A 10853-nucleotide genomic window follows, 5' to 3' on the forward strand; every position below is an offset into this window, starting at 1 on the left:
AAGAACAATCAAAGCAGTGCTCAGAGTACCATTATTAGCACACAATTGATTTAAAAACAAGAATATAAAGTGGTGAAATGACTTACAATTTGCAGGAAATTGTTGACGTTGGTCATGGTCTGCTAGTGTCAGCTCTGTTGCCTTGTAAACATGTTGGACCTTGGCTAGTTTTTTTCCATCACGATCTTGTTTGAGCTCCAATATCCGCCCTTTCCAATGGTGACTTTGTATATCAACATATCGCTTTGACACCTTGTGGGTTCCTCTTGTACTAGGCTGGACCGTAATCCAATTCCACTTCTCGTACTGTTTGATGTTCCAGTGCCCATCCTCATCTTGACCACTACTACAAGAGAGAGATTGAATACTGATCGGAGGCCTTCGAGCTTTAGAAGAAGACATCAGATGTATATATTAGGGAGATTATAAACCTTGATGGCAAAGGAAAATAGAATGGTGAGGAAAAAACTTAGACTAGGGAGATGTACATAAGAGAAGGAGTTGTAGAGCAAGTTCCAAGGGCTTGGTTGTGCTATTTTACTGCACTTTGAAAGAGGATATTAGAGGGGGTGAGAGGAGACAATGAGTAAGATTATGAGAGCCAAAGCATTTGCAACTCAAGCTTCCATAGCTTGGCTCTACTGTTACACTCTATAAAAGGAGGTTGGACAAGGTAGAAGGATGAAGTAAGGAAATGTAAGTGAGGATCAAGCTTCCATAGCTTCTGAGAGGAGGTTGCAGATCAAGCTTCCATAGCTTGGCTCTGCTATTACACTCTGTAAAAGGAGGTTGGAAAAGGTAGAAGGATGAAGTAAGGAAATGTAAGTGAGGATCAAACTTCCATAGCTTCTGAGAGGAGGTTGCAGATCAAGCTTCCATAGCTATAGATCTAGGTTTCTGAGTGAAGAGAGAGGTAGATCAAGAGGTAGATAGCTAAAAGAAGTAGTCTAGAGAGTGAAAAACGCCCTGCTATGACAAAGGGGGAAGAGAGAGCGTTTTGGAGGGAAGATGGGAGAGAGGGATAGTGGAAAGTGAAGGGGAATGTGCATTGAATGCAAGAAAATGATGGGAGCTCGTTTTTGGGCCTCTATCACTTTAGAGACCTTACTTAATGATGGCTGCAGCTATCCTTTTCTATAAAAAATAGAGGAAAAATTCATATACGTATAAATTTTTTGAGTTTTAGGTGATTTTAAAAATTAAAAAAGAGCCTATTTAGCCTATTATTCTAAGTTTGACCACTACCTTCTAGGCTCTTACAAACCATTGGTTTCATTCCACATGTAATCTCCCTCTTTGTCTATTTCTTAATCACCTCCATTAGGCAATGGCAAATAAAAGGGCCCAAAAAGACTCCATTGAGTTCCTAATGATGTATACACATATTCTTCATTATTATAGACTTATACATATGCATATACCTCATAGGTTTATGCGTAAGGCTTACGAGTATTCATAAGGTCCATCATATGCCTCATAGGCTTCTTATAGGCTTATGCATAAGGTTCATATGATGCCTCATACATATTAGGCCTAATATGTATGATGCCTCATACATATTAGGCTTACACATATGCATAAGCTTCATATACCTCATAGGTTTATGCATAAGGTTCATATACCTCATAGGCATATGCATAAGGCTCTTATACATAAGGCTTATGTATTTTATACACAATGCATTATGCTAAATAAAATCTATGCATTTATTAATCTCTCATTATACATTGGCGTGTTAGCATTTCTCTCATGCTTACCACATTTTCTTGTTTTGTATTGTAAGTCTTACCTTTTTTAAGCCCAACTCTTCTTAACCACTCGAGGTAAGCTCTTACACACAAGTTTTTTTTATATTTATACTTTTATTAATCTATGCATTTATTCAGATCTCATTATAGATTAGCCTTAGCATTTCTCTCATGCTTACCTCATGTTCTTGTTTTGTATTTGTAGGTCTTGCCTTTTTAAGCCCAACTCTTCTCAAACAGTCGAGGTAATCTCTTACACACAAGATATTTTAACATTTATGCTTTTTTTTGTTTGCACCTTTGCATGTAAATAAAATTTCTTTTGACATGTTTTTTTTGTTTGCACCCCTGGGTGGTGCTGGGGTTTAGGGTTAGTTATGTGCACAAGCAAGTGTATGCATTAAGCTCTTTGCATGAGAGATTTATTGAGAGCTCTATGCATAAAGAGAGTATGAGAACTCTATGCATGTATAAAGAGAGATCGTATGCATAGTACACATATGCCTCATAGGATTATGCATAAGGCTTGTGCATAAGCTCCTATGCCTCATATGCTTATGCATATACCTCGTAGATTCATAGGCTCATGCTTATGAATAAGTTCTTATGACATAAGGCTTATGCCTCATTGGCTTCTGCATATACCTCATAGGCTCAAAGGATTATGCATATACCTCATATGCTCATATGCTCATGCATAAGCCTTATTCGTATACCTCATAGGCTCAAAGGATCATGCATAAGCCTTATGTGTATACCTCATAGTCTCATGCCTAAGCCATATACTCATGCATAAGGCTTGTGCATAAGCTCTTATACGTCATAGGCTTATGCATAAGGCTCATGTATAAGACATTATGCATACACCTTATAGGCTTATGCATACGGCTAATGTATAAGCTTTAGGCTTATACATGAGCTTATGCATACGGCTAATGTATAAGCTTTAGGCTTATACGTGAGCTTATGCTTAAGCCTTAAGAATAAGCCAAAAGTATAATGCATAAGTCTTTTGCATTAGCCAAAGCATAAGGCTTATGCATTTAAGCTCATGCATAAGCTTTATGCATAATCTTAAGAGATAAGTCCTTTGCTTAAGCCTAAAGCATAAGGCTTATGCTTTAGGCTTATGCATGAGGCTTATGCCTTGGATATATATATCTTATGCACATATCTTTTGAGCTTTATGAATGCCATATATCTTATTCAATAATATGACCATGGAGCTTTATGAATGCTTATACTCTCATCATGTGTTGTTAAATGGGTAGAAGCATGAATAGGTGGTCTTAAAAGTGGTGTCAAGGACATTGCTTTTTGGGCTAAAAAAGTATTAGAAATAGCATAGGAGTCCAAGTTCAAATTTAAATTAGAATTACAACCCACGTTCTTTTGTACATGTATGTGATCCCCTCCCTAGAGAATGTGGGCTAAGAGGCCGATGGAATCTCTCTCTCTCTCTCTCTCTCTCTCTCTCTCTCTCTCTCTCTCTCTCTCTCTCTCTCTCTCTCGTGCTGCAAGTCAATGCTGAGATCTAATTTTGCATTCATCTCTCTTGCTCTTGGTTTAGTGGCTCTATAATCGTGGTTCTCCATCTCCTTCTGCTTTTGCATAGGCTCTTAGTGTAGTGGCTCTATAGTCGTGGTTCTCATGTCGTTTTGATTTTCCCCACACACAAGCTCTCAACATAGTGGCTCCACAATTGTGGTTCTCCATCTCCTTTTGCATTTGCACACACATAGGTATTCTCTCTCTCTCTCTCTCTCTCTCTCTCTCTCTCTCTCTCTCTCTCTCTCTCTCTCTCTCTCTCTCTCTCTCTCTCTCTCTCTCTCTCTCTCTCTCTCTCCCCCCCCTTGGTTGTCTCAAAATAGAATACATATATATGTGTGGATTTGAAGTTTTCAGCTAGAGAAAACTGTAAGTCAACCTTGCAATATGCTCAACTACCTTTATGCTTGTAAGCACTTGCAAAAGTCAACCTTGTAACATGTGAAAGTTCTTGTAATCACTCCCAAAAAAAAATGTGTCACTCTTGCTCTTTCTATTTATAATGTATTCATATCAAACATGCTAGCCAATTCTTAAAGAAGGTTAATGTTGTTGGAAATTGGGGGCCACTTCTCGGGGAGGTCACCCATCCGAGTAGCGTTCATGCCACTCCGCACTTAACCTCCACCACTCTAATCCTTTTCAAGCCATAAAAATTGGAGGAGGAGGAATGTCACGTAGCCTGTAACGCCTGTGACCAATGGCAGACCAGATGGCCGAGGACGTGGCCATCCGGGGTTCAGTGGGAGAGGACGCCCATGCGGAGTCATGGGCGGCCAGGCTAGTGTGGACGACATGCCACACACTATATAGCCTGGGGGATGAGGGGCAATCCTCATTCTTCCTCTGCGGCGGCTGGGTGGTGAGCCAGAGGCCGTCCCCTCCTATAGTAGCACCCGTAGTTGCGCTACGGAGATCTAACATTGGTATCAGAGCTTGGCATCCGGATCGCGAGTGGCGTGCGAAGCGGGCCCAGCCATTTAATGATTGGCTCTCAATTAAAATTGGGGGGATAACCTTATCCCAAAGGTCTTTATCATCTTCTACAGCAAGAAGTCGTGTACACAGTTAAGCACTGAGCAGGCCATGGAAGCAGTGCCCAACGTCTATGCAACTGCAGTTGCGACAGAGGACATGGCAGCGGCGGCAGCTTGCAAGTTACGGGTGGGGTGGATAGGTACGGGCCTGTCGGGCTTACCAATGTGCCTGCACCTGCAACGACGGGTGGGCTACCCTCAACACTAAAGGGCACGGGACACTGGGGAAGCCAAAGATTTGGGATCGAGGGTGGGAAAGTGGGGGGACGCTGGCGGCTTCAATCTGGGCCGTCGGATGCAGTGAACTCGGGTAGCAACTGGTGAACTCGGGTTTCGGCTGAGCTGGCGCCCCAAATCGAAATTTAAAATAAACTCAGCCGCCACGTTGGCTTGACGTGGAGGGCAGGCTTCTCCAGCGTGGCTTGCAAAAGGGCAGAATTTCAAATTTGTATGATGACGTCGTAGAGCATGTGTTGCATGTGTTCTGTAAAATCACCACGGCTATGGAAAGCTCTTCTCAGGAATCACTCAGATTGATTCCAGATTTAAACCAGGTACACACACACACAAAAACTCACACTTGCCAATCAACAGGCTCTCTCTCTCTCTCTCTCTCTCTCTCTCTCTCTCTCTATGTGAAGAGCCCCTTACTTAGGTTGATTTTGGATTTAAACCATGCACACACACACTGGATTTAAACCATGCACACACACACTGGAATCCAACGAGTGACACAAGTGACTTCGCGGTGCCATGGCAGGCTAATTGGAATGCATCAAATGAGGCTGATTGGAATGCATCCAATGACACAAATCAGTTCATATTGGATGAGTATTTAGATAATACAACAAGTAGTGACACTACATCAAGTGACGACGCAGATGTATGTGACCTCTTCCAAGATGATAATGAGGGTGTTTTTCCAAGTTCATGGAGTACACCTAGGCTTGATTCATGGGGGGCATTGGATCCATTTACATATACATCAAGCTTTTTTTTCTCTTTCGATGAGAAGAGCTTCTCCTTAATGGAGAAAGATCTTAGAGGAGCTCTCACAGTGACGCTTCCAACATTAAAAGCACACGATGCAAGAGACTTGTTGGATTTGAAGAGGTGGAAAAGAATAAGAGAAGAGCTTTGTTTCAGCCCGCTTCACCTTTGCCTATGTTCGAAATCAACAGGATTGAAAATAGCATACATTGAAGATTGGGAGCGTATTGTCATGGCAGCCCATCGTCCTCTTGAGCATGGTGTTCATCATGGTGTGAATGCCACTATCAATGCAATCAAGGCAGAATGGTGCACCGACAAGAGGAGGCATGGAATTTCTCTTGACTATGTGAAAGATAGGATTATCGCTTGCGGCTGCCTGCTTACTGAGGTCGGGGAACAGACCCCTACGAGCAAAAAGACCATAGCTCCAGCATCAACAATTGTCACAACTAAGTCTCAAGTCAATCAAGAGTTGACCAACATCATGATCAAGCACCAAACAAAGCTAGTATTACTTCGATCCACAAAGAAGCATGGACCATCCAAGTGGGTGCAAGAGTACATGTGCCATAGGGCAGGAAGTATTGCTCGGAGAGGTGCTAACAAGAGAAGATTGCGGAGGTCCAAGAGGTGTGGGTGTCCCTTTAAGGTGGTCTTGCAGCACTCTCATGACACAGAGAAGGTGACCATGCTAGTTCATGATGTTCACGAGGGACATATACCAGGCTCACGTGTTGACCTCTATTACTTGCCCGTGCACCCACGTGTGATTGCTTGTTGCATGGATGACTTGTTCGACGTAGGGACATGTCGTCATGTGGCAAAAATGTCTACATCAAAAGAAAGATTTCACATACAGAATGCCTTGCCATTAGATCGTGTAATCTTTCGCTTCTTCATGATACCAAAAGAGGTGCAAATGATGTCATATCAAATGCGCACACAAGGTACTTTGCTTTGCTTTACCAACAATTCTCCTTGTAACTTTTGGTTGTTTTATACTTCTAATCTGCCTCTCTATCCTTGTAGGAAGATGTACAAACAATGATTGGGCTGCGATGTTTGGAGAGGCTCTTCGTTTGCAAGAACAGAACAAGGTTCTTTATGTTCAACCTTACAGCCAACGTTCTTTATGTTTGAAGCTCTTTCCCCTATTCTTGCCTCTTTATTCATCATGATTTCTTTGTAGGTTCTTTATGTTCAACCTTATAACCCACAAGCCTCTGATGAAAGTAAACGACCCTTTGTCCTCATCATTCAAGATGAGTGGATGCTACAAATTGCTCTTCGTTTCTCACGACACAACACTTGGGCAGTAGATAGCACATTCAAGACAAATGTCTTTGGTTTGCCCCTGTATGCTGCAGTTTTGCCCAACCAAAATGGCATGGGTATTCCAATATGGCTCATGCTATGCACTAATGACATCGGCACTAACCAAGAAAGTGTAGCCTTGGAGTTGACCTTCAAGATGATCTTCACAAGGTTGCATGGAGTTCGTCCGACGGCTATTATCATCGACAAAAACCAGCAAGAGTTGGAAGCCATTATGAAGATTGTTGATGTAGACCCCTATTGCTGGACACAAGATGAAGAAGGGAGACGACACCAAATTGCATGCCATGTCTTGCTATGCTGGTTTCATGTTAAGAAGGCATGGGTAGAGAACCTCCTACCGCAAGTAAGTCACCTTTTAAAAGCTAGATCCATTCTATTGTGCATATCATTATCAGGTGGTATGTATATTCATTTTATTTTGGCTGTGTAGGTTCCAAAAGAGAAGCGAGATGATGTGTATAGTTCCTTGTCAAATCTAATGCAAATGGCAAGTGAAGAGGCATTTGAAGAGAGATACCAAGAGCTCTTGCAGAGATATTCAGCGTATATCAATGTTCAACGATACATCTCGAATGGATGGTGTGCCACCACATGCATGTGGCGGAGAAGGTGGCCAAAGTTTGGGCGTCTATTTTCACATGGAAATGTGGATACAACAAACTTGGTCGAGAGGCTCTGGCAATACATCAAGTACACTCTTCTTGATGCAAAGATAAATAGATCAATTCTAGTTCTGTTACATGCTATTGCAGGGGATTCTCTAACGGGCACTTACATCGGCGGAACGCTACTTGAGTTCTTTAAGAACAAACAAGAAATAGGTAATGACCTCTTTTTTTCTCTTGTGGCTTGTCCCCCCTTTGTTGCTTGACACTCATGAAGAAAAGGTGTCGTGATACTAACCAGCTTTACGTACTTTTCAGCTGATTCTCAACGTTTTAGTATTCATGGATCAAGCAAGAGTCATACGTCCAAATTAGCAGCAGGTGAAGAAATCTTGAGAAGATTTGAGGCTAGTTCGTCCACCCTTCAAGTGATTGATGAGTCCACTTTGCTATTCAAAATCTTGAGTATGTCTTCATCTTCGCAATGGTATCATGTCAGTGTTCAGTCCAACTATTGCGATTGTCCAAGTTGGGGATCTGATTGTAAGCATCTTTATGGAATCCGCCTAATAATTCAACATCATTTTCCACATCTACATGCCATTTTCCCTGTCCTTGATAGTCTTCATTCTCTAAGTCAAATGGACGAGGACATTGATGTTGGGCTAAGTGAGCAGGACATGCCAGATAACATAAAGAGTGGTGAGTGCAAGGTTGTCAACATCAATGAGCAGATAGCTTGCTGCATTCAAGACATGAAAAGGGTTCTACATGTTTTGGAAGAGAATCTATCAGCATGTGACACCAAGTTGAAAGAAGCAATACTCCAGCAATTGAGCATCTCACAGAATAATATTTCAGCTTTGATTATCCCAAAGGAGATTGATTTGCCAATGAGGGGGTCCATCAAACAAATCCAAGCTCATGTTACGCTTACTCGGCTTGGTCACGGGAGACCGCATGAAGTAGCTACAACCGTATGTGATCAAGAGATAGCCTGCTCGCCTCCAACAAAACGTGCTTGTATGACAGGGGTCTTGAGACGTAAGCATCAACGTGGCAGGAGTCGGGTGCGGTTTGACAAGAGACCTCGCATATTTTGTCACCATTGCTGTAGTAAAACTCTCCTAGTTGATCCTATACAAAGTCACTCGTGCCATACATGCCACGCGCTCCTTCCCCTTTCAAGTAGACATGCCCCAGTTGGTTCAGAGGCTCCTCTTATTAACCGAGCTGTTAACCTCTACAACAACCTTTGCATTGAAAAGGGACTACTCATCTCATGTATGTATGGGTCACTTGAAGATGAGGAGAGGCACTTCACTATGCATTTATCTAATGGTTCAGTACTCGAGAAGGTCCTTGCATCCGAGCAAAGGATAATACTTGTATATTAATAATGCAGATGTATTCAACTTGTACATTATATCATTTTGGAACGAGTGAGGAGATTTTTTGTCCATTTTGGTATAACCTGCTGCTCTAAAAACCAAATGTATATGCTTATTTTGGATCAGCTGGAGACTCAATGTTTTGTAAATTTGTATGTATGTTGTTTCTGTGAAGGGAATTCATGTTCAGTATAGCTTGATATAACTTGCTGCTCCAAAAACCATATGTGTCTGCTCATTATGGATCAGTCAAGAAAACGACGCTCAATTTGTGTTATGTTTTTTGACCATAGCTGATTTATACAGCCCTTGGGCATGTAATGCAAGACTAGATTCATGCAATCTTGTCCGAGCTTCTCTCTTTTTTTGTGTGCTCTTAAAACTGTATATACTTTTTGCATGGGTACACAATGTGGGTTAGAACTTAGTTTTACTTGGGTTGACAGACAGACATTAGTTATTTCAAAAGCTGGTGGTTTTGGTACCACGAGACCCTGCAGCAGAAGTCAGTTTATTTGCAACAGGTGGGATCAAGAGCGGGAGGCCTGGTTCTCGTTGGGAGAGGGCGGATGGAAGAGGGAGTTTTGATAATCAGCTATGAAACTTTTATGCTTGGCGTATGAGTGTTGTGGCTTTCCCTGCATATTATGTCGCATGGTCACTGTATTGATCTGTCACATCAACTCATTTCATGACTGACATGTCAAGAGGTAGTAGTTCCAACTGTTCAGTTGTTATGCTATTGTAGGGGATGGCCAGCCGGCTGTATGACACGTTACCCAACCTACAGCTGCCCGACCAGCTGCTCAACCCTCCAGACTAGTCAAAATGCATCCAGATCTGTCCCTACACGGCTTCCCAGCTGCCAGGCTTAGGTGTCTTGCCTGTGTGCTATCTACTTGCAATGTCCAATGCTTGACACCAAGACTGTTTGGAGTTTGCACATGTACAATAGGCTAGTCAAAATGCGTCCAAATCTGTCCCTACAAGGCTGCCCAACTGCCAAGCTTAGGTGTCTTGCCTGTGTGCTATCTACTTGCATAGTCCAATGCTTTACACTTGGCCTAGTAAGCATCCTAAACATCTATACGTATGTCAACTCCAAGTGGGTTACAATCCTGTGTGCTATCTACTTGCAATGTCCAATGCTTTACACTTGACCTAGAAAGCGTCCTAAACATCTATACGTATGTCAACTCCAAGTGGGTTACAAGACTGTGTGGAGTTAGCATGTACAATAGGCTGGATCTTGCTGCTCGGAATAGGTCTTGCCAGAACAGCTGTGTACAAGGCAGGGCTCTAGAATACCCTATTTTTTTGGGGTCTCAGGCAAAACACTTGCCTGCGTCCATCTACCTTGAAGAAGAGTGCTAATGTCTTGGATTGATGCCATGCTGATGCTCCTGCTGATGCTTGGTGGCTGGAAATCTAATGCCTTGGCTGGGAAGAGGCAGGGCCTTTAAGTAGGGCAATTTTCTGCACCCTACTTATCAGCTTGGCCTGCCTGTTGTACGACCTGTTACCAATCTACAGCTGCCTGACCAGTTGCTCAACTGCTCCAGACTAGTCAAAATGCGTCCAGATCTGTCCACAAGGCTGCCCAACTGCCAGGCTTAGGTGTCTTGCCTGTGTGCTATCTACTTGCAATTTCCAATGCTTGACACTTGGCCTAGTAAGCATCCTAAGCATCTATACGTATGTCGACTCCAAGTGGGTTACAAGACTGTGCAGAGTTTGTGTACAAGGCAGGGCTCTAGAATAGCCTATTTTTTCGGGGTCTCAGGCAAAACACTTGCCTGCGTCCATCTAACTTGAAGAAGAGTGCTAATGTCTTGGATTGATGCCATGCCGATGCTCTTGCTAATGTTGGGTGGCTGGAAATCTAATGCCTTGGCTGGGAAGAGGCAGGGCCTTTAAATAGGGCAATTTTCTGCACCCTTCTGCTTATCAGCCTGGCCAGCCTGCTGTATGACCTGTTACCAACCTTCAAGCTGCTCAACTGCTGCAGACTAGTTAAAATGCGTCCAAAGTACCATCCCTTTCATCTGCAACCTCTGGAGCTCCATCAAGGCATCAATGATGCTTCTCCAACAAAATTTCGTCTTCTTGATACTGACTGGACTACACACATCTGTTGATACCAATGTTGATGCACCCAATGTTACTGAGCTTGACTGATATCCTTTGCTCTTG

At 42.7% G+C, this 10853-nt stretch overlaps 1 protein-coding gene across 1 annotated transcript; it reads left to right on the forward strand.

Moving 5' to 3' along the window:
- The first annotated feature begins 4382 nt into the window (after positions 1–4382).
- LOC147612384 (uncharacterized) lies at positions 4383–9283 on the forward strand. Its single transcript, XM_086782893.1, has 9 exons — positions 4383–4460; positions 5094–6273; positions 6356–6423; positions 6516–7007; positions 7095–7485; positions 7588–7650; positions 7769–7812; positions 7947–8246; positions 9107–9283. The coding sequence occupies exons 1-9, from the start codon at positions 4383–4385 to the stop codon at positions 9281–9283; spliced, it is 2793 nt and encodes a 930-aa protein (XP_086639019.1).
- Positions 9284–10853: the final 1570 nt, after the last annotated feature.

This window comes from Cibotium barometz, chromosome 45 (genome assembly GCF_041138505.1).
Source record: "Cibotium barometz isolate CiBa-2024 chromosome 45, ASM4113850v1, whole genome shotgun sequence".
Taxonomy (NCBI): Eukaryota; Viridiplantae; Streptophyta; class Polypodiopsida; order Cyatheales; family Cibotiaceae; genus Cibotium; species Cibotium barometz.